Consider the following 24,560-nt stretch of genomic DNA (forward strand, 5'->3'; position numbering starts at 1 on the left):
CCTGAAGTGCTGCCATTTGCAAAGGGGGTGTGGCTTCCATTTTCAATAGTGTGGACTGCAGATTGTTGGGATAGAGAGGATGAAGGAAGTTGTCTCATGGAATTGCGGGATACTTCCAGATGACTCCTGAGATCTGAATCAAGCAGAGCTGTGTCTACACTGCAAAGAAACATGGCTTGGACTCTCCAGCCCTGTAGGGTCCTGGGAACCTGGGTCCGAGCCTTGGGTTAGCACAATTGCAGTGTAGATGCAAGGGAGGTTAGCTTTGAGCCCGGACTCAAGCATGGGCTTACATTGCAGTGTAGAGATACTCTAAGAGGTATTTGTATGCTGCGCTTGCAGAGGAACAGGCTGTATTTAGACCAAGGTGAAGACAGATATCACAGTAGTATACCGAACACAACTAAACATATTATAGATGCCAGAGTTGCTGTAAAAAGGCTTTTGATGCCATAACCCTTTTCTACACATGCTAAGTCTTGAGAATGTAGGACATCCTTGAGAAAATGATCAAGCTGATAAAAAATATCTAGAGAAAGTCAATGAGTGTGATGAAAGTAAACAGAAAGCTAATGGAATGGTTCAGGTTGACCACAGGAGTGAGACAAGGATGAACACTATCACCAGATTTGTTCAACATGGTACTGGAAGCAGCAATGGCATCACTGAGAGATGAAATAAGAGGAGTCATGGTATGTGGAAGGTCAATCTTAGATTTGCAGATGATATAGAACTGATAGCACTGACCAAGTAGTAGGTACAGAGAATAACTGACAAAGTAGACAGGGATAGCAGAAAATCTGGACTGAAGATCAACAGAGAAGACAAAAACTATGGCAACTGGAAGACAAGAGTAAGAGGTAAAAATCGAAGTCAGAGACAAAGAACTAGAACAAGCAGAAAAAAACTGTGCCTTAGAGGACTAGTATCAAAGAATCAGAATTATGACAAGGATATTAAAAGAAGAATCAGACTGGCTGCTCCTGTGTTTAGAAAATTCTGTAAGATCTAGAAGACTAAAGACATTTTGATAAAGATGAAGATAAGTGTCTATGAGACAACTGTCATGTTGATACTGCCATATGGGTCAGAATGTTGAAATACGAGGTAAGCTGATGAATGTAAGCTGATGAATTGCACAAATGCTCTAGCTGAGGGGAATACTGTGAGTTTCAAGACAGCACAAAATAAAAAACAAAGTGATAAGGAAATGGATAGGGCAAGAAATAACGCTGTTACAGAAGATTCAAGAAAGATTACTGAGATGGTTTGGACATGTGTCAGGAACAGTCCTGGAAAGGATATCATGGTATGGCAATACATACCAAAGTACAAGGAACTAGAAATAGAGGAAGAGCGAGGATGCACTGGATAGAAATGGTGAAGAATGACACAGAAAAAGGTTTAAAGGTGAATGAAGCCATGAAGCTGGTACAAGACAGAAAGTGGTAGGAGGATTTAATTTAGCCCCATCAACTTTGCTGAGCTGATGGACAGAAATCAAAGAAGAAAGAAGAAGAATCCAGAATCCCAAGTATCTTACTATTTTGTCAGTCACCTCTAGTTCCATTTGTAATATGTCAACATTTAGTTAGCATGACCTGTAGGCCTTCATCTTAGATCCCCTGAAGAGAGATTAGACACAAGCTTCCCCTTCCATGTTTGATTGCTCTGATTAAAATTGACATGTACGTGTTCAAAATAAAACAGGACAATAATCCTAAACGTATGTTCTTAATGCTTCCAATGACTAGCCTAAGACACAAACAATAGATTGACTTGATTATTTTTTCTTCTTTTGAAATGCATGACATCCTTCTCTGCAATCTCCCTTCATGTGCCATTTGGTGACATCACAGTCACTACTGAATTATGGGAGCCTGGAGGCTGTGGGTGCATGTAGGTATATAACATTCAGCTAGGTACAGTCTACAGTAGTAAATACAAACACTTGTGTACAGTTTGACACTAACCTGACTCCATACATACAGTCCAAGTCTAAGCTCTCTCGTAGCACTCGGTCATGATTGTAATATCACAGCACAGCATGGTAGGAATGAATCAATGAATTTTTTAATTCTGTCTTTTAAATGCAAATTTGGTGCTTGTGAAAGTGAAGGACTACTTTAAATAAAGTCAGGCATAGTGGGAGCAGATGATGTTCTAGCTTCTTCATGCAATACAGCTCCTTCAACATACTCCAGTACTTGTCTGAAGCATCACTACTTATTCAAATACAGGCCTTTTCCAAGCAGAGATTGTCAATCATGCCAGATAGTTTGTCACAATGTGGATTTCAACATTGTGAATTCTGTGACAGACTACTGTTGTCTAGTACAGCAGTTCTCAAACTGTGGGTTGGGACCCCAAAGTGGGTTGCGACCCCGTTTTAATGGGGTCACCAGGACTGGCTTAGACTTGCTGGGGCCCAGGGCCAAAGCCAAAGCACGAGCCTCAACCGCCCGAGGCCAAAGCTGAAGCCTGAGGGCTTCAGCCCTGGGCAGCAGAGCTCAGATTACAGGTCCCCTGCTGAGGCCCTTGGCTTCAGCTTTGCTCCCCCCGCCCCCAGGGTGCTGTGCTCAGGCTTTGGCCCCCCCAACCTGGGACAGCAGGGCTCAGGCAGGCTCAGGCTTTGGTCTCCCCTCCTGGGGTCATGTAGTAATTGTTGTTATCAGAAGGGGGTCGGGGTGCAATGAAGTTTGAGAACCCAGGGTGGTCTAGTAAATAGAGGATAATTCTCTACTCAAGAGCTGGCTCCCTGTGGAACAAAACCACTGGTCACATGGCTCAGGACAGACATTTTTCTGAATAATGCCTTCTCTCCTACTGCCTTTCTTCAAAAAATAAAGAAAAGTGGACCTTTACTTACTGTACTGTGCATTAGATTATTTGACACTATTCCTAGTTGTGACAGACCCAAACCAGTGGGGCACAGGAGTCTGGTAGAGGGCAAATATTCTGGTCACTGGATGAGTAGTTTTCTGTTCCCTAAGTGACCAGAGCAGGGGCTGCACTAGAGTAATTGGGAACCTACTAGAACCAATTAAGGCAGACAGGCTAATTAGAACACCTGCAGCCAATCAAGGAAGGCTAATCAGGGCACCTGGGTTTTAAAAGGAGCTCACTCCACTCAGGCTAGGGGGAGCCAGAGGAGAGGAATTGGAGCAAGGGGTGCAAGGAGCTGAGAGTGAGTGCTACTGGAGGACTAAAGAGTACAAGCGTTATCAGACACCAGGAGGAAGGTCCTGTGGTGAGAATAAAGAAGGTATTTGGAGGAGGCCATGGGGAAGTAGCCCAGGGAATTGTAGCTGTCATGCAGCTGTTACAGGAGGCACTATAGACAGCTGCAATCCACAGGGGCCTGCGCTGGAACCCGGAGTAGAGGGCGGGCCCGGGTTCCCCCCAAACCTCCCAACTCCTGATCAGACACAGGAGGAGCTGACCCAGACTTGGGGAAGATCACTGAGGTGAGCAAATCTGCCAATAAGCACAGGACCCACCAAGGTAGAGGAGGAACTTTGTCACATAGTGTAAATGGCAATTATGTTTTGATTTGCCTTCTATAAAGAAAATGTGTTCATTTAGGGATTTTTAATTTTTTTAGTAAAATGACAGCATCTTCAATTACGGGGGAGGGTTTCTATTAGTATTAACAGTAAGAAAATATTGAATCTTTACTAATTTTCACTTTGTGATTTAAGACTGCACTGAAACTGAGTGCAGGGACTCCGAGTGCCTATACTTCTTTTTCAAGAGAAGATAAAGCACTTTTCCTAAAGCAACCTGAAATATTTCTTAGTGTTCCACTTGAACAAGGGGAAAATGATGCAGATATTGAAATAAATGAAACTTAAGAGAAATAAAAGCATAGAACAAAGAACACAGGCAAACTAACTTGAGCAGAGATGTTTTATCTGAAAATGAATGTTAGTAAATCATATGATTACATACAAAGAAAGCTATGTTAAAATAATGATAAGGTTGTAAAGTCAAGCACTGACAAATTAAGAAATGCCAGAATTAAGGTTGACTGGGAAACCTTAATTTAGCTCCCTTTTTTCCCCACAGGACCTCTGACTCCAGAAATTCCATCATGTGAAGCCATACTAATGGAGTAGAATGATAGCCATAGACAAGGATGTAATACTGGCAAGTCTCATCTTATGCGGGGGTTCCATTCCGCAGTTAGCACGTAAAGCGAAAACCACATATAGTGAAACACTCATTGAGTTGAATGGTGGGCGGAATCGCCCGCACTACAGATGCAGTTTTTATATTGTTATTTTTCTTTTTTTTTTTCCTGTTTTTGCTGACCGTGCAAAGCTGAATTCACGCATGTTAAATGCGCCTAAGATGCGACTTGCCTGTACACACATTACCTTGAGGTTCACAGCTATTTGCTAGATAGCAGAAGAATGTTGAGAATAAGGAATCCTAGGTTCTATTTCCAGGTTCCGGAGGACATGCAGTCTAGTAGTCACAGACTCTTGTGTCCTGTCCCATTCTATTCCTGTAGGCTTTGCTCCTAAACCCTTGGCTCTTGTGCCTGCTAACTTTCCACTGTTATTCCTCCTGCCAGGCTCTGTCCTCTTTTCCCAGCCTGCCTCTGGTTCCTCTCTCTGCTCCTCACCCCTCTATGTCAGATAGGCTGCTTCCTCAGTTTCCTCCATGCTGTTGGAATGTCAGCAGGAAGAGCATGGAGAAGATAAAAGAAACAATATTCCTGCTCTCAGTACTGGTGCCTGTTACCACAGTAGTCCCTCATTCCTGAGAACATCAATTGCAGGAAACTCCTGCCTAGCTCCTAGAATGGCACATACTCACTGTAAACAGAATCTTTATAGATTTTAGCTGTCATACTCTAATAATCCCCAACTAAGCACATGCAAACAAGTGATTTTTTTTCAGGGGCTTATACCTCAGCTATGTCTGGGTAGATTTTCACAAGGACAGCAAAACACATCTCTCCAGCACCAAGGGAGCCCCCTCGCCAGTTTAAAGATTCCAAAGCCTGGAAGCATGAGAATTTCAAGAATTTTTTGACATAGGCAAAGCATTTTTTTTCCCCAAACCTAGTTTTCAGAAACAGCTGAGCTATTTTTGTTGAAATTGAAAACAAACAAACGAACACCCTGAGCCTGAAATTTCAGCCCAAACTTGTTAGGCAAAGTTATAGGCAACTGAACACAGGGCCTTCTAAGGAAAGTGCTAGGCAACTTTAACTACAGCTGTCACTGCCAGCTCTGCTTATGACATTGCTAAATAAAAATACTGTATGAAATAAAATACATGCACCTTATCACAAGTGGCATTTCCAAGTTGCATTTGGAGTTGCCAAAAAAAATGCTATAAATGTAAAATATTTCAATATACCAGTATATCTAATATTAGTCCAATACACCCCCCCAAAAAAATTTCTTAAAAACAAACACAACAGCCTTTTTCATTTCCCAATATACTTTATATTTGTTAAAAACATTTTTCCCATACATCTCACCTTGCCATGGCTTCTCTCCACCTTTTGGAAACATTTATTCAAGGAAAGATTGTGTCGAACAGAGTTCTTCCACCCTGTGGGTGCTGTGGCAAAGTATGGGAAGCGTTCCAGAATCCAGCTGTAGATTTCTTTGACTGGCAAACTTTTATTAGGAGAATGTTCAATAGCCATGTAAATGAGAAGGCTAAAGGAATAAGGAGGTTTGGAAGTGGCTGATTTTTTTTCCAGATTCTGGTAGCAGGATGGTGAGAAAGATGGCACGTTATCACCCTCAATGTCATATATAGGACTAACAATTGGAAGACCCTCACTTCCAAGACTGAAGTATGTTAGAAGATTAGTACTTTCATGAAGCCAGTTCAAATTTGTGAGATCATCATCTGCTGATTCGCTGTCCACTAATGTGGCCTTCGGCCTAGCAGCATCAACTGCTTCAGGCAAGCTTCCCATTCTGTAAATCTGTCTTAATCCTGCAGCCTTTTCTGCTCCGGGTGCTTCAGCTTTCTTATCTGGAGTCATTCCAGTTACTGGACCCATTTAATTTTACTTGTCTATAACAAAGAAAACAATTATAAATCAATGTAAGTCTTAAAAATCTTATCCAACTGCAGCCACTAAGCCAACAAAATCAAAGAAATTCAGTATTGTATTTCCTCTATCCTGCTCAGTCACTATAATTAAGGGATCGTTTTAGTCATGGGTATTTTTAGTAAAAATCATGGACAGGTCACAGCCAGTAAACAAAAATTGGCAGCCCATAGAATCATAGAATATCAGGGTTGCAAGGGATCTCAGGAGGTCATCTAGTCTAACCCCCTGCTCAAAGCAGGACCAATTCCCAACTAAATCATCCCAGCCAGGGCTTTGTCAAGCCTGACCTCTAAGGAAGGAGATTCCACCACCTCCCTAGGTAACCCATTCCAGTGCTTCACCACCCTCCTAGTGAAAAAAGTTTTTCCTAATATCCAACCTAAACCTTCCCCACTGCAACTCGAGACCATTACTCCTTGTTCTGTCATCTGGTACCACTGAGAACAGTCTAGATCAGTGGTTCCCAAACTTTAACAACCTGTGAACCCCTTTCACTAAAATGTCAAGTCTCGTGAACCCCCTCTTAAAAATGAATATTTCCAGGGATTTTCTCCTTTACCTGAATACAAATTATAAAAGCAGTGATCTTGGAAATATAAAATTTGTTTTTGTGACATACTTATTACACACTATGTATTATATTAATTATCATTACAGTATTTTTATTGCATTATGAAAACAGCAACACTTTTCCAAGATCTCACTTTCATAGCTTGTATCACTTTGCATAAACCTGTTATAAGACAAGGCTCCTGTGTTTCATCAAGGAGTATCAGATGTGAAACAGCATGAAGGTATTAAAGAAGCCAACTCAAAGAGTTCCTCCTACACAAGCATTCAGGTCTTGAGCACTCCAGGCAAACAACACACATTACAACAAAGCTTTAACTTGTTCTTCATAATAATTTTTACAACAATACTAGCTGCCTAGTTAATTTTAAAAACAGCAAAAAATATCCACCTCCCTTTCCATTTCTTACAAGGAGTCTTGAAGGTTAAGTCTCCTCAGTGTGATAGATCTGCTTGCTTTGATCTGCTTAGCTCTTGGAAACCTAGGGGCTCCAGGCTGCTGGTCCCATGGTCCCTGGGTCCCTAGGGACAACTCTGTCCGCCATTAGGGAATTTTTCCCCGAGAACCCCCTGTAACATTTCGTGAACCCTCAGAGGTTCACAAACCCCAGTTTGGGAAACACTGGTCTAGATCCATCCTCTCTGGAACCCCCTTTCAGGTAGCTGAAAGCAGCTATCAAATCCCCCCTCATTCTTCTCTTCTGCAGACTAAAAAATCCCAGTTCCCTCAGCCTCTCCTCGTATGTTCTGTGTTCCAGCCCCCTAATCATTTTTGATGCCCTCCACTGGACTCTTTCCAATTTTTCCATATCCTTCTTGTAATGTGGGGCTCAAAACTGGACTCAGTACTCCAGATGAGGCCTCACCAATGTCAAATAGAGGGGAATGATCACGTCCCTCGATCTGCTGACAATGCTCCTACTTATACAGCCCAAAATGCCGTTAGCCTTCTTGGCAACAAGGGCACACTGGTGACTCATATCCAATTTCTCGTCCACTGTAACCCCTGGGTCCTTTTCTGCAGAACTGCTGCATAGCCATTCGGTCCCTAGTCTGTAGCAGTGCATGGTATTTTTCCGTCCTAAGTGCAGGAGTCTGCACTTGTCCTTGTTGAAACTCATCAGGTTTCTTTTGGCCCAGTCCTCTAATTTGTCTAGGTCCCTCTGTATCCTGTCCCTACCCTCCAGCGTATCTACCACTTCTCCCAGTTTAGTGTCATCTGCAAACTTGCTGAGAGTGCAGTCCATGCCATCCTCCAGATCATTAATGAAGATATTCAACAAAACCAGCTCCAGGCCCAACCCTTGGGGCACTCCACTTGATACCGGCTGTCAACTAGACATGGAGCCATTGATCACTACTCGTTGAGCCCGATGATCTAGCCAGCTTTTTATCCACCTTACAGTCCGTGACCTGTCCATGACTTGTACTATAGATCTGTAACTAAAACTTGGGCTGGGAGGGGTGCAGGTGCTCTGGAGGGGTGGTTTGGGGGGTGCCACGGGCAGTGACGTACAGACCAGGACCCCCACTGGTGTGGGGGGCAGGACACGACACAGCGGCTCCGCTGTGTCCCTACAGCTGCCCCTGCCACAATCTCCAGCTCCGTAGCTCCCATTGGCAGGGAACTGTAGCCAATGAAAGCTGCGGGGGGTGGCACCTCTTGGCGGAGGCAGTGCACAGAGGCCCCTGGCCCCTCCACCTAGGAGCTGAAGGGACATGCCAGCCGCTTCCGAGGAGTCTCTCCCCGTCTTCCCCCATGGTAAGCGTCACCCCACACCCTAACCCCCTGCCCCAGCCCTGATCCCCCTTCTACCCCCAAACTGCCCCAGCAGCAGCTGGTGCGGCTGGCCCAGGAGCTGCCTGATCTGCTCGGGCAGCCCCAGAGCCAGCCACACCGGCAGCTGCAGAAGTCATGACCTCCATGACAGACACACAGCCTTAACTCTAATACATTTATAAATGTGTTGGGGTATAGCTATCAAAAGCCTGGGACCATCTGAACCCAGGGCCGCCGGTGTGTGGGGGGGGGCAAGTGGGGCAATTTGCCCCAGGCCCCTAGGGTCCCCCATGAGAATATAATATTCTATAGTATTGCAACTTTTTTTAATGGAAGGGCCCCCCGAAATTGCTTTGCCCTGGGCCCCCTGAATCCTCTGGGCAGCCCTGTCTGAACCTTTGTGAAATTGTCTCAACCAGGTGTTAAACTTCCATTGGTTTGTGACTGGGTCCTCATTACTGAACTTATGCTAACTATTTGGAAATTGCTATACCTTACAAGATACAACAGGAGTGGCTATATTGAGATCACCTTCTGTAAAGTGGGTCTGCACAACAAGGGTCTGTAAAGTGGGTCTGCACTTGTCAACAAGGACAAGTGCAGAGTCCTGCACTTAGGACGGAAGAATCCCATGCACTGCTACAGACTAGGGACCGAATGGAAGGGCAGCAGTTCTGCAGAAAAGGACCTAGGGGTTACGGTGGACGAAAAGCTGAATATGAGTCAACAGTGTGCCCTTGTTGCCAAGAAGGCTAATGGCATTTTGGGTTGTATAAGTAGGGGCATTTCCAGCAGATCGAGGGATGTGATCATTCCCCTCTACTCAGCACTGGTGAGGCCTCATTTGGAGTACTGTGTCCAGTTTTGGGCCCCACACTACAAGAAGGATGTGGATAAATTGGAGAGAGTCCAGCGGAGGGCAACAAAAATGATTAGGGGGCTGGAGCACATGACTTATGAGGAGAGGCTGAGGGAACTGGGATTGTTTACCCTGCAGAAGAGAAGAATGAGGGGGGATTTGATAGCTGCTTTCAACTATCTGAAAGGGGGTTCCAAAGAGGATGGATCTAGACTGTTCTCAGTGGTAGAAGATGATAGAACAAGGAGTAATGGTCTCAAGTTGCAGAGGGGGAGGTTTAGGCTGGATATTAGGAAAAACTTTTTCACTAGTAGGGTGGTGAAGAACTGGAATGGGTTACCTAGGGAGGTAGTGGAATCTCCTTCCTTAGAGGTTTTTAAGGTCAGGCTTGACAAAGCCCTGGCTGGGATGATTTAGTTGGGTTTGGTCCTGCTTTGAGCAGGGGGTTGGACTAGATGACCTCCCTGAGGTCCCTTCCAACCCTGAGATTCTATGATTCTATGAACAAAATGAGAGAAGCACTGAATAAGTGGTCTCTAATATGTTCAGTTCTCCCATTAACTGTTTAATTACATTATTATATTACAAATTAACCCTCCTTATACATGTTTTTATTTCCCCCTTTAGGACTTAAGCTGCAGGTGAAGTTGTGATCTTAGGGCCACTCTACACTACAGATGGGATCATGTCCAGTGAATCAGTGTTTTGATGCACCCATCAGACATGGTTTCAGTTAATACACTTTAGCACAACCATACTCCAGTGGTGTTTGCCTGTCCACGTGACCAAGATGCACAAAGTGTTTGCAACAGTGTATTTTAGGAAAATTTGGTCAGCTATCCCATATCGCCTCAGATGCTAGAACCAGGCGATAGGATTGTAGATGATTTTCAAGATCATTCTGAACCACATAGCACACAGAGTTCTGGAAATTTTGTACTAATCCAGATTGCACCAATAGTGCAGAGCCTATTTGGTTGTTCTCTGCCCCCTACATAACACCACTGTGTTCTACAACCTCAAATCTTTCTATTCTGTGAATATTTGGCATTGAGCATACCAATATAGCTTTATTGAAAATCTCAAAGATGCCATGGACTTAATCGTTATGGAGATTAAAATTCACTCCTAGCACAGCCATTTCTTACAGTTTGTGCAATGAGACAAATTCAGCGTGATTCATATTGCATCAACAACTGATTGTGTCAAAATGTCATCACACCGTGAACCCACGCTTCCACATGACGTTTTCCAGACTCTGTCAGAAAGATTATTGTACTCATCAATATTTCACAAGCAGATGCAGGATCATAAAAGATAGACGTGATCCTAGGAAACTGACATAAATGTCAACCAAGGAATACTCATATCAGAATCTCACATATTGTTTGGTTAATCAGAGGATAGGTAGAAACTGGTAGGATGCCCTTGTACAAACTGTGATGAGAAAGGCTGCGATTTAGTCACGGAGGTCATGTTGTAGCCAGCTGTGACATTACGCTCCATATTCTTTCTGCCTCCGCAGGCAGCAAGGGACCGCCATGACTTCAGCCAGCGCTGGCTGGCTGGGAGCTGCCTACGGAGGCAGAAAGCTGCAAGGAACCCCCCGCAACTCCTGGCCACTGCGGTTGGAGTGGGGAGCTCCCCCGCCGCTCCCGGCAACATGGGCAGCAGGGGGGATCCACCGCTCCTGGCCGCTGCAGGCAGCAAAGGGAACCCCGCAGCAGGGGAATCCCCACTGCTCACGGGCTGCAGTGCTCCCCACTGCAGGGGGAATACCCGCTGCTCATGGCCGCCCCATGCACTGCGGGCGGCAGGGGGGGATCCACGGAGCTCCCAGCCACCGCGGGCGGCAAGAGGAACCCCCACCACTCCCTGCTGGTGGCAGATCCCCACCACCGCAGCTGCCCAGCCTACCCATTTTGTCTTGGGTATTTTTAGTAAAAGTTACGGACAGGTCACACTTCCGTGAATTTTTTATTATTGCCTGTGACCTGTCCATGACTTTTACTAAAAAGATCTGTGATAAAAACTTAACCTTAGTGATGAGACATGCGAAGTCGTATCAACAAAGAAATTAGCATGTTGCCTCAAGGACAAGCGTAGCCACTTGACTGCCCTTATTTTAGAGAAGCAGGGTGGAAATGTTTATGTTACATAGCCATGCATGACTATCTGTGGAGAAAACCTGCAGTATTTTGAGTGGAAGTACATAGGTCCAGCATACTCTATGAGTGCCAACTCTAGAGCCCAACCATAATAACCAGATACCTCAATTGGGGTAAAACCCCAAGGAAAGCCCTATACTTTCCATGCTCCAATTATACTGCATGCAATAGGAATTTCAGAAGCACAAACTACGGAGGAAAACTAACAAGAAAATTCCCTTCTGTGACACTACACCCCATATTCCTCATAGAGATATTATTATGATACGATTATGGCATATTATGATGTATTTTATGCAAGATAGCTTGTGAGATATCATTGAAAAGGTTATGATTTACTGAATATGATTATCCTATTTGTATGCATGTATCATTTTTGTATCTGAAGTTAGAAATATTGACTATGTATCATTTCAAATGTGTTTACACTTGGAAAATGCCCACAAAGCAAAAGGCTCTTGGTCTAGATGGCTGGCTGGGAACGGCCCAATCAGGTTAATGAGCCATTAGGAGAAAACAATAGCCTGTAGAAGAAGCTTATCTCCTGGGGGGGAGGGGCCCTCCCTAAGGACACTACAAACAGCCTCAGAGTGATGGCAGCTGTGATACTACAGAGACATGTGACCAGGTCACCTGGTGCCGGACTCCACCTTTAGATATCAGTATTTTTCCACTGGCTGGTGTGGGAACCAAGCTTTGAAACAAAAGCTATATAAGACCAGGGCCGCCCAGAGGATCCAGGGGGCCTAGGGCAAAGCGGGGGAGCTGCGGTGCTTGTACTCACCCAGCAGCTGTCTGGGTCTTCGGCGGCATTTCAGCTGCGGGGGGCCCTTGAGTCGCTCCACATCTTCAGCAGCACTGAAGGGCCCCCCGCCGCCAAAGACCCAGACTGCCGCCAGGCCAGGGCTCGCGGGGCCTTTGCGGGGTCCGGGACCTGGGGCAAATTGCCCCAGTTGCCCCCCACTCTGGGCGGCCGTGTATAACGCAAGGGAGTGACATCATCTTGGTTCTTCACTGACTCCCCACCCAAAGAGAGTCCTGGAAACACCTGAGGACCAAAGACTGAAATGGGGGAAGTGCTGGACCCAAGCTAAAGAGATTTTTAGCCTGTGAATGGAACACCTGGGATTTCTAAGCTGTAAGCAAGTGCAGCTTGTCCCTTAAGAATCTACAGCCTGCTTGTGCCATCACTTAGGGTGAGAATTTGCTATTCATATCCAATCTATGTAGTATTTGTTTATTTAATAGGTAATCTGCTTTGATCTATTTGCTATCCCTTATACTTACTTAATATCTAACTTTTGTAGTTAATAAACTTGTTTTTGCTTTGTCTAAAACTAGTGTGTGAGAGTCATAACTCGGGGCAGAAAGCTGTTGTGTATTCCTCTCCACATAGAGGGAGGGGGTGAATTTTATGAGCTTATGCCGTACAGTTCCCTTTGCAGTGCAAGACCGTATAATTTGGGGTTTACACTCCAGAGGGGGTGTGTGCCTGAGTAACTGGGAAGTTTTCTAGCTAGAGCCTTCCCATGCAGGGCTGGTTACAGCATCTGCATGAAACTGCAGCTGGGTGTGTCCCTACCTGTATGTGTGCTGATGAAAGTGCAGGATGGTCATAGCAGTACAGTGTAAAGGGAGCCTAGGCTGGGAGGTCAGGGGGGACTCAGTGGTACCCCAGTTCCAGGTGGCACCTCGGGGGGGAACTTCTCACACCCTCTTCTAACTGAAGTAGAGATAATATTAAACTTTTGGTAGCATCTCAATTAAATTAGCATGCACTTCTTTCACTGCAAAGCATTAGAGGAACAAAACTTAAATCCAAATGAAAAGTGCATCTACTCCTATATGCCATTACTCCCAGGCATCAACACTAACTTGACCGACAACCTTATTCAAAACTGAATGATGCTCAAGCCACTAGACCTAAAAGATCTACTGCATGAAAGTACAAGTTACATGCAAGAACATGCTATCGATTAGTCACAGTTAACTCATGTGATTAACTCAAAAAAAAATTAATCGTGATTAATCACAGCTTTAATTGCACTGTTAAACAACAGAATACCAATTGAAATTTAATTATTTTTTATGTTTTTCTACATTTTCAAATATATTCATTTCAATTACAACACAGAATACAGTGTACAGTGCTCACTTTATATTACTTTTATTACAATTTTTGCACTGTCAAAATGATTAACAAAAGAAATTGTAATTTTCAATTCACCTCATAGAAGTACTATAGTGCAATCTCTATCGTGAATGCGCAACTTACAAATGTAGATTTTTTTTTTGCTACATAACTGCACTCAAAAATAAAACAAATGTAAAAATTTAGCACCCACAAGTCCACTCAGTCCTACTTCTTGTTCAGCCAATCGCTAAAACTAACATTTACAGGAGATAATGCTGCTCGCTTCTTATATATGATGTCACCTGAAAGTGAGACCAGGCATTCGCATGGCACTTTTGTAGCCAGCATTGCAAGGTAGTACGCGCCAGATATGCTGAACATTCGTATGCTAAACATTCATATGCCTCTTCATGCTTCGGCCACCATTCCAGAGGACATGCTTCCATGATGATGACGCTCATTACAAAATAATGTGTTAATTAAATTTCAACTGAACTCCTTGAGGGAAAACTGTATGTCTCCCGCTCTGGTTTACCCATATTCTGTCATGTATTTCATGTTATAGCAGTCTCGAAGATGACCCAGCACATGTTGTTCATTTTAAGAACACTTTCACTGCAGATTTGGCAAAATGCAAAGAAGGTACCAATGTGAGATTTCTAAAGATACAGACAGCACTCCATCCAAGGTTTAAGAATTTGAAGTGCCTGCCAAAATCTGAGTAGGATGAGGTGTGGAGCATGCTTTGAGAAGTCTTAGAAGAGCAACACTCTGATGTGGAAACTACAGAACCCGAACCACCAAAAAGGAAAATCAACCTTCTCCTGGTGGCATCTGACTCAGATGATGAAAATGAATATGTGTCAGTCTGCACTGTTTTGGATCATTATCAATCAGACCCTTCATAAGCATGGACGCATGTCCTCTGGAATGGTGGCTGAAGCATGAAGGGACATACAAATCTTTAGCGCATCTGGCAAGTAAATATCTTGCGGCACAGGTGTGACGGGTTGGACCCCCTTCTGGGATGCCACCTGATATACTGGGATTTCATTGAGCCTCTTCTGCTCAAGCAGCCTGGGTTCCCGCTCCCTTCTTTGCTGAATTAGGCTCTCTGGCCTCTTGCAACCTACAAATGTAGGTAGAGCCACACACTGCTGCAGACACAGACTAAAATCAGCTAGCTCTATGTGAGAGGACTCTCCCAGCACTCATATGCACACCCCTTTGGGGAGATAACCCCAAAATAATATTGTCTTGCACCATATAGAAAATCTGCACAGCGCAAGGTCGTAAAAATCCACCCTCTTCCTCAATGTGAAGAGAGATGTGCATGACTTCTTGCCCCCTCCCAGTTAGAAATTACATAAACTGGGTTTAATAATGAACAAAATAAGTTTATTAACAACAAAAGGTAGATTTTAAGTGGTTAAAGAGATAGCAAACAGAACAAAGCAGATTATCTTGGTAAATAAACAAAAGCCACAAACTGATCTTAACACACTAGATATGTAGGATACAAATTAGCAAATTCTCACCCTGAGTGATAAACAGGCTGGCAGATTCTTAAGACACAAGTTGCCTTGGCTTTCCCCAGGTTTTCTTACATAGGCTAAAAATCCTTCCAGCCTGGGACCATCACTTCCCACAGTTCCGTTTTTTTCCCTCAGGTGTTTTCAGGTATGTTGTTTTAGGGAGAGTGAGGTCCTTCATGGTGTCATTGTCCCTCTTTTATATCTTCCCCCCACTTGCTGGAAAGTTTTTTTGCTGTGACCTGGGTCAAACAGTTCCCATTGTGTAGAGCTATCTCTAAGAGGTTTCTATTGCACACAGTTCCTGGGGTAATCCTTATGCTTGCGTGCATTTCTTCAATAAGCCTCATCCAACATAGCACATTTGAAATACAGACATGGTCAATATTCCCAGCTTAGATACAAAAATGATACATGCATACAAATTGGATAAACACAATCAGTAAATCATAAGCTTTCCAATGATACCTTACATGATTCATCTTGCATAAAGTACATCTCAGTTATGTTATATCCATATCATAAGTATATTTCCATAAAGAATATGGAGCGTAATGTCACAGCTGGCTACAACAGTGCCATGCGAACACCTGTTCTTGTTTACAATGTCACCTGAAAGTGAGAAAGGGGCATTATCTTCTGCAAATGTAAACAAACTTGTTTGTCTAAGCACTTGGCTGAACAAGAAGTAGGACTGAGTGGATTTGTAGGCTCTAAAGTTTTACATTGTTTTATTTTTGAATGCAGGTTTTTTGGTACATAATTCTACATTTGTAAGTTCAACTTTCATGATAAAGAGATTGCACTACAGTACTTGTATTAGCTGAACTGAAATACCATTTCTTTTGTTTCTTTTTTACAATGCAAATATTTGTAATGAAAAATATAAAGTGAGCACAGTACACTTTGTATTCTGTGTTGTAATTGAAATCAATATATTTGAAAGTGTAGAAAACATCCAAAAATATTTAAATAAATGGTATTCTATTATTAACAGCACAATTAATTTTTTTTAATCGCTTGGCAGCCCTACTGAAAACAGAACAGAATGCTACACAACCCAATCTCAACAGTTAAATGTGAAAAACTAAGGCAGACTTTTACCAAATATATAATTATTCCACTAGAGATTGAAAATGGAAGACAAAATGAAGCGTGAAAAGAAATGAAGGTCTGTGTACCCAATGCAACACAGGAGAAACTGAAGAGGACATATTTTCTCTTCCAATGTCCAAAATATTGGAGAGTTTAAGAAAGTCATTTTCTCCAATTATCAGAAATTATAAAAGATTCTCCATTAAAAAAAAAGTGAAGAAAAATTGTGTGTGACCCTGTAGCAGGGTGGACCCCTGCTCCTGCCCTGAAGGGTTAAAAACAGCCCTGGGAGGGGGATGTGGCTGGAGAAAGCAGCTTTTAAGCTGGGCTGAGTCATAGAATCATAGAATCTCAGGGTTGGAAGGGACCTCAGGAGGTCATCTAGTCCAACCCCCTGCTCAAAGCAGGATCAAACCCAACTAAATCATCCCAGCCAGGGCTTTGTCAAGCCTGACCTTAAAAACCTCTAAGGAAGGAGATTCCACCACCTCCCTAGGTAACCCATTCCAGTGCTTCACCACCCTACTAGTGAAAAAGTTTTTCCTAATATCCAACCTAAACCTCCCCCACTGCAACTTGAGACCATTACTCCTTGTTCTGTCATCTTCTACCACTGAGAACAGTCTAGATCCATCCTCTTTAGAACCCCCTTTCAGGTAGTTGAAAGCAGCTATCAAATCCCCCCTCATTCTTCTCTTCTGCAGACTAAACAATCCCAGTTCCCTCAGCCTTTCTTCATAAGTCATGTGCTCCAGCCCCCTAATCATTTTTGTTGCCCTCCGCTGGACTCTCTCCAATTTATCCACATCCTTCTTGTAGTGTGGGGCCCAAAACTGGACATAGTACTCCAAATGAGGCCTCACCAGTGCTGAGTAGAGGGGAATGATCACATCCCTCGATCTGCTGGAAATGCCCCTACTTATACAACCCAAAATGCCATTAGCCTTCTTGGCAACAAGGGCACACTGTTGACTCATATTCAGCTTTTCGTCCACCGTAACCCCTAGGTCCTTTTCTGCAGAACTGCTGCCCAGCCATTCGGTCCCTAGTCTGTAGCAGTGCATGGGATTCTTCCGTCCTAAGTGCAGGAGTCTGCACTTGTCCTTGTTGAACCTCGTCATATTTCTTTTGGCCCAATTCTCTAATTTGTCTAGGTCCCTCTGTATCCTATCCCTACCCTCCAGCGTATCAACCACTCCTCCCAGTTTAGTGTCATCTGCAAACTTGCTAAGGGTGCAGTCCACACCATCCTCCAGATCATTAATGAAAATATTGAATAAAACTGGCCCCAGCACCGACCCTTGGGGCACTCCACTTGATACTGGCTGCCAACTAGACATGGAACCATTGATCACTACCTGTTGAGCCCGACCATCCAGCCAGTTTTCTATCCACCTTACCGTCCATTCATCCAGCCCATACTTATTTAACTTGCTGGCAAGAATACTGTGGGAGACTGTATCAAAAGCTTTGCTAAAGTCCAGAAATAGCACATCCACTGCTTTCCCCTCATCCACAGAGCCGGTTATCTCATTATAGAAGGCAATTAGATTAGTCAGGCATGACTTGCCCTTGGTGAATCCATGCTGACTGTTCCTGATCACTTTCCCCTCCTTTAAGTGGTTCAGAATTGATTCCTTGAGGACCTGTTCCATGATTTTTCCAGGGACTGAGGTGAGACTGACTGGCCTGTAGTTCCCTGGATCTTCCTTCTTCCCTTTTTTAAAGATGGGCACTACATTAGCCTTTTTCCAGTCATCCGGGACCTCCCCCGATCGCCATGATTTTTCGAAGATAATGGCCAATGGCTCTGCAATCTCATCGGCCAACAACTTTAGCACCCTCGGATGCAGTGCATCCGGCCCCATGGACTTGTGCTCGTCCAGCTTTTCTAAATAGTCCCAAACTACTTCTTTCCCCACAGAGAGCTGGTCACCTCCTCCCCATACCGTGCTGCAGAGTGCAGCTGTCTGGGAGTTGACCTTGTCTGTGAAGACAGAGGCAAAAAAAGCATTGAGTACACTAGCTTTCTCCACATCCTCTGTCACTAGGTTCCCTCCCTCATTCAGCAAGGGGCCCACACTTTCCTTGACTTTCTTCTTGTTGCTAACATACCTGAAGAAACCCTTCTTGTTACTCCTAACATCTCCAGCTAGCTGCAACTCCAAGTGTGATTTGGCCTTCCTAATTTCACTCCTGCATGCCTGAGCAATACTTTTATACTCCTTGGGAAGTGGCTGTAGCTGGGCCATGCTCCAATCAGGCCCAGCTGGCCCCTATAAGAGGCTGTGAGCCAGAAGCCTAAGCAGACAGTCTCTCTCTGCATTCAGAGGGAGATGGGCCTGGCTGCAGGGAGCTACACTGGGTACCTGAGTGGAGCAGGGCTGGGGAAAGGCAGAGGAGCTGGGGAGCTCCAGCCTGGAAAGCCCCAGGCTGCCACCTAGCAGAGGGCTAACAGGTACTGGGGGTTGCAGAGGCAGCCCAGGGGTAGGCCAAAGCAGCAGGTCCAAACCCTCCTTGCCAGTGATGACTGGGCTGATACCAGGACGTGGGGCTAGACAATGATTGGCAGTAGCCATACGCTGAGGCAAGGTGGGGATAGAGGGTGGGGGTTCCCTGAGGAGGGGAGACCCTGAGAGAAAGGGGTTACTGCTGGGGGGGCAGCACCCCATGTAAAAGGGCACCAGGGTCCAGGGAGGGACTCGGGGCCAGAGAACAGGCAGATCACTGGCCTGCACAGGGTGCTCCGTGCTGGAAACCAAGCTAATTCCCCGGAGTCACCAGCAGGAGGCGCTGCAGGGGTGAGTCCGACCCGTTACAGACCCTAACAGAAAAGAAAAATAAAGTAGATATACCCATTACATTATATAGCAACCTGCCACCAAATAAGGAACAGACTATCCTTAGTGTATCACTAATACTTTTGATGGATCCAAGGTTTCTATACATTGCAATGCTTGCATAGCTTGTCATGCCAACAAGTACTATTGAATTGAATACAAAGATATTTAGTTTCTCTGGTTTTACTTCAGTTAGGATGCTATTTTACTTAGTTTACAAAGTGATTCAATTGTAAGTTAGACATTTAGAGGAAAAGCAGAAGGCTTGCTATGAATTGTAAATAACTGGGAACGCTGACTGAACTATTTTATAATATCACTGGAGAACTCTTCTTGCTGACAAACTCAAAGGCTGGAACATGGTATTTGGAACTTACAGGACAAGTTACACAAAATATATTTTTTCTTTGCAATTCTCTGTACACTTATGAACCGCAAGGGCACCCCTTTAGGGGACTTACTGTGACTGAGCTGGAAAATGGATCAAGTTCCCAGGATTCCCAATTCAAAATTATGTGAAATGAAAAAGGAATTTTCAAAGGAGTTTAAGAAATAGCTGTCACTATTTCAGGATCTCCACTCAGCAACTGAAGCTCTCTTTGCATTGTAAAAATACTTCCCAGCAGAGATCCAATACAACTCAAATTAGGACAGAGAGTCAGATTTCCCTTTTGAAAGTACTGGAAACTAGAAACTTTTAAAATGGTTTCATAGTAAATTCTAGAAATTTGAGATTTTTTTCTTAAGTAGGTTTGTAACAGCTTTCCAAAAGTTTCAACAGAAACCCTCTCCCTAAAGGGCAAGAACAGTGAATTCACCCCAGCTTCTACTTTGAGACGAGGGCTAGGAAATAGAAAGTACGCTTATTAAGTTTGCAGACGATACCAAACTGGGAGGGATTGCAACTGCTTTGGAGGACAGGTTCATAATTCAAAATGATCTGGACAAATTGGAGAAATGGTCTGAGGTAAACCGGATGAAGTTTAATAAAGACAAATGCAAAGTGCTCCACTTAGGAAGGAACAATCAGTTTCACACATACAGAATGGGAAGAGACTGTCTAGGAAGGAGTATGGCAGAAAGGGATCTAGGGGTCATAGTGGACCACAAGCTAAATATGAGTCAACAGTGTGATACTGTTGCAAAAAAAGCAAACATGATTCTGGGATGTATTAACAGGTGTGTTGTGAGCAAGACATGAGAAGTCATTCTTCCGCTCTACTCTGCGCTGGTTAGGCCCCAACTGGAGTATTGTGTCCAGTTCTGGGCACCGCATTTCAAGAAAGATGTGGAGAAATTGGAGAGGGTCCACAGAAGAGCAACAAGAATGATTAAAGGTCTTGAGAACATGACCTATGAAGGAAGGCTGAAAGAATTGGGTTTATTTAGTTTGGAAAAGACAAGACTGAGAGGGGACATGATAGCAGTTTTCGGGTATCTAAAAGGGTGTCATCAGGAGGAGGGAGAAAAACTTGTTCACCTTAGCCTCTAATGATAGAACAAGAAGCAATGGGCTTAAACTGCAGCAAGGGAGATTTAGGTTGGACATTAGGAAAAAGTTCCTAACTGTCAGGGTAGTTAAACACTGGAATAAATTGCCTAGGGAGGTTGTGGAATCTCCATCTCTGGAGATATTTAAGAGTAGGTTAGATAAATGTCTATCAGCGATGGTCTAGACAGTATTTGGTCCTGCCATGAGGGCAGGGGACTGGACTCGATGACCTCTCGAGGTCCCTTCCAGTCCTAGAGTATATGAATCTATGAAAAGGCACCAGTACTGAGAGAATTCTGGGAGTTAGAACTCAGGGCAATTGTGGGAGAAAAGGTCTAAAGAAGGCTTTCAAGATCTCCCAGAAGTCACTGCTTCAGGAAGCTATGCTGGTTTTGCTGTGTCATAGGTACTCAAAGGGCAGTAGTACAGTGTAAGTATGGGCATGGGCCAAAACTGCAACTAAAACATCCTTACAGTATGGACACACTGCAACACTGGTAACCAAAATGGCTTTACCCCACTGGTTCAGTCTCCACTGTTAGTCTCACACACAGACTTTTCTACAGACTAAATCTACTTCCTGCTGCAACGCTTCCAGCACAAGGTACAAGAGACTGACTCAAACATAGGCCTGGTCTATACCTAAAACTTAGCTGACCTAGGCCTGGGCTACACTACAGCATTAGATCAACATTTCCTGCGTTAGCTTGAATTTGTAATGTGCATTTCTACACTACCGAGCCCTAAAGGGCTTGTAAAATCGATGCCTGTACTCTACCTTGGCAAGAGGAGTAGCGCTAGAGTCGAGCTTCCAGGGTTGAATTAGGGGTAGTGTAGATACAACACTGTGTAATTTGATGGGTTTGGCCTCCAGGAGTGCTCCAATGTGACCGCTCTGGACAGTGCTTTCAGCTCCACTGCACTTCAGCCAGGTACACAGGAAAAGCCTCAGAAACTTTTGAATTTCATTTCCTGTTTGATCAGCGTGGAGAGCTCAACCACCACAGCTGACCATGCCCACCCAGGGCTGCAAACGCGCTCCAGCATGGAGTATACAGGAAACACTGGATCTGATTGCTGTGTGGGGAGAAGAGTCTGTGCAGGCAGAGCTCCGAACCAGCAGAAGAAACACTGACATCTATGCCAAAATCCACAGGGCATGGGGGGACAAAGGCTACATCACGGACACACAGCAGTGCCGTGTGAAAATAAAAGCGCTCAGACAAGCGCACCAGAAGACAAGGGAGGCGAACAGTCGATCTGGTTCTGAGCCACATACATGCCGCTTCTATGAGCCGCTGCATGTGATTCTAGGCGAGGACCCCACCAGTACCTCAACACTCTCCATGGATACCTCCGAGAGGACCCGGGCGGCCACAGGCAACAACGAGGAGGACATTGTTGATGAGGAAGAGGAGGAGGAAGAGAATGCACAGCAGGCAAGTGGAGGATCCATTCTCCCCGACAGTCAGGACTTTTCCTAACTCTGGAGCCAATCCCCTCCCAGGACCTACTGTTGCGGGACTATGATGGCAGGGAAGGCACCTCTGCTGAGTGCACACTTGTAATCACACTACAGGGGTTAAATGCAATTGTGGTTAATGTTTAATTGGAGCTAAACAATTGGGATACAGTGGCAGCCAGTCCAACCATGCAAAGAGTGCTCCCCAGAAAAGCCTGTTTATGTGCCAAGAGTTTCCCCAACAAAAAATGTCCCTGGGTGTGCCCACACAGCACCTATCCTTTCTTGTGTGCTTACCATGCCTGCCTGCAAACCGAAATCTGCTGCCCAGGGCTCTGCCGTGTGTTGTACCTTACTGGTAGGTGCTTCTTTTAGAAGACAAAATGTGGCCATGTGCCTCAGGGAATGTATTTACTGCTGGGAGGTGTTTCATTCATTGCAAGAGTTAACCTAGTGTTTTCAACAATGTATGTTTTTCCTTGCAGCTGCAACATTGTCTGTGGGTGCTTCGTCCACACCAGCACAAAGGCTGTCCCACATTAGAAGGCAGAAAAGCGGACATGGGAAGACATCTCCTGTGATTTGATGCATTCCTCCGAGACTGACAGAGCCCAGATGAATTCATGGAGGCTTACACTGTTGGAGAGCATGCACACCGACCAAGAGAGCAGGAAAGCATGCAGGGGACAAGAGCGTAACATGCAAGAGGAGATGCTGCAGCTTATGGGGGAGCAAACAGACATGTTGAGGCGCAGGAAAGGCAGCTAGACATTAGAGTCCCGCTGCACCCAATGATGACCCAGCTGCCCTCCTCACCAAGTTCCATTTCCTTCTTCCCCAGACATCCTAGAATGCAGGGGGGAAAACTCCATTATCCCTTGAACTCAATTCCAGGGGATGGTTCATGGAGCAGAAAGCTCTCATTCCCACAGCTTTGACTGCTAGACAGTGCAATTGTAGTAAGCTACATGTCCTTACCCCTCCTCCCCTGTGGTATCAGGCCCTTAGACGTGGGTTATCTTTGCTATTCATTGCTGTCTCTGTTCAGTGTTTGTTAGCAAAATAAAAATGCATGAATTGAGGACAAAAGGCTCTTTATTCACTGCACACTGTGGTTGGTGGGGGTTTAGTTTACAGGGCAGTACATGCAAAAAAAAGGGGGTAGCTTGGTAAGGAACACCACACGGAACTGTCACATCAGCGTTAGATCATTCATGAAACTGGTTTTCAAAGCCTCTCGGAGATGCAATGTGCCTCAATGTGCTGCTCTTATTGCCCTGGTGTCTGGCTGCTCAAAATGGGCTGCCAGGCAATCTGCCTCCACCCGCCACCCCACCAGAAACTTTTCCCCCTTACTTTCACAGATACTATGGAGCACACAGCAAGCAGCAGCAACAATAGGAATATTGCTTTTGCTGAGGTCTAACCTAGTGAGTAAACTGCACCACTGCCCCTTTAAACATCCAAAGGCACATTCTACCACCATTCTGCACTTGCTCAGCCTATGGTTGAACTGCTCCTTACTGCTATCCAGGCTGCCTGTGTACGGCTTCATGAGCCACGAGAGCAAGGATAACTATTGGCATTTCAACATCACCAACGGTAATTTTCTGGTCTGGGAAGAAAGTTCCTTCTTGCAGCTTGCTGAAGAGACTGGAATTCCTAAAGATGCACATAACAAGTACCTTTCCTGATCATCCCATGTTGATGTCGGTGAAATGGCTCTTGTGATCCAATAGCGCTTGCAACACCATTGAGAAGTACCCCTTGCAGTTTATGTACTCTTTGGCAAGGTGGTCTGATGCCAAGATAGGGATGTGCGTTATGTCTATCGCCCCACCACAGTTAGGGAACCCCATCGCAGCAAAGCCATCCACTATGTCCTGCACATTTCCCAGAGCCACTACCCTTCTTAGCAGAAGTGAATTGATTACCCTGGCTACTTGGATTACAGCAGCCCCCACGGTAGATTTACACACTCCAAACTGATTCCCAACTGATCTGGAGTTGCAAGCTTCCACAGGGCTATTGCCACTCGCTTCTCAACTGTCAGAGCGGGTCTCGTTTTGGTATTTTTGTGCTTCAGCGCTCAGGAAAGCAATTTGCAAAGTTCCACGGAAGTGGCCTTACGCATTCGAACGTTATGCAGCCACTGCTCCTCATCCCATACCTGCATAACTATGCGGTCCCACCATTCTGTGCTTGTTTCCCGGGCCCAGAAGTGGCGTTCCACTGTGTCATCAAGCCCAGCTGCCGCTGCCAGCATGTGCAAATTGCTCCATTCCATGGCTTCCAGCACGGCTATTAGTGTGGCATCACATTCTTCCGCACAGCTCCTGGCTAGACTCTGCAAATACTGCAGGATGATGTGCAAGGTGTATGCGACGCTCACAACAGTGTACAGCTGAGCGGGGTCCATGCTTGCTGTGCTGTGGCGTCTGCATGAGTAACCCCGGCCTAGGCGCGAAAATGATTGTTTGCCGTTGCTTTCAGGGCCAGAAGGAGGGAGGAGGCAAGTGCATCATGGGATGCTGATGATA

At 44.9% G+C, this 24,560-nt stretch overlaps 1 protein-coding gene across 2 annotated transcripts in view; it reads right to left on the reverse strand.

The window, feature by feature from the left end:
* The window catches only part of FOXN2 (forkhead box N2), a 110,695-nt gene that overhangs the window by 56,452 nt on the left and 29,683 nt on the right, over nt 1-24,560 (reverse strand). For both annotated transcript variants that reach the window (XM_045010675.1, XM_045010676.1), the window contains exon 2: nt 5,498-6,048. In XM_045010675.1, the coding sequence (XP_044866610.1) occupies nt 5,498-6,034 (537 nt within the window). In that variant the 5' untranslated portion in view covers nt 6,035-6,048. The remainder of the gene's footprint in view (nt 1-5,497; nt 6,049-24,560) is intronic.

This window comes from Mauremys mutica, chromosome 3 (assembly GCF_020497125.1).
Source record: "Mauremys mutica isolate MM-2020 ecotype Southern chromosome 3, ASM2049712v1, whole genome shotgun sequence".
Classification (NCBI taxonomy): domain Eukaryota; kingdom Metazoa; phylum Chordata; order Testudines; family Geoemydidae; genus Mauremys; species Mauremys mutica.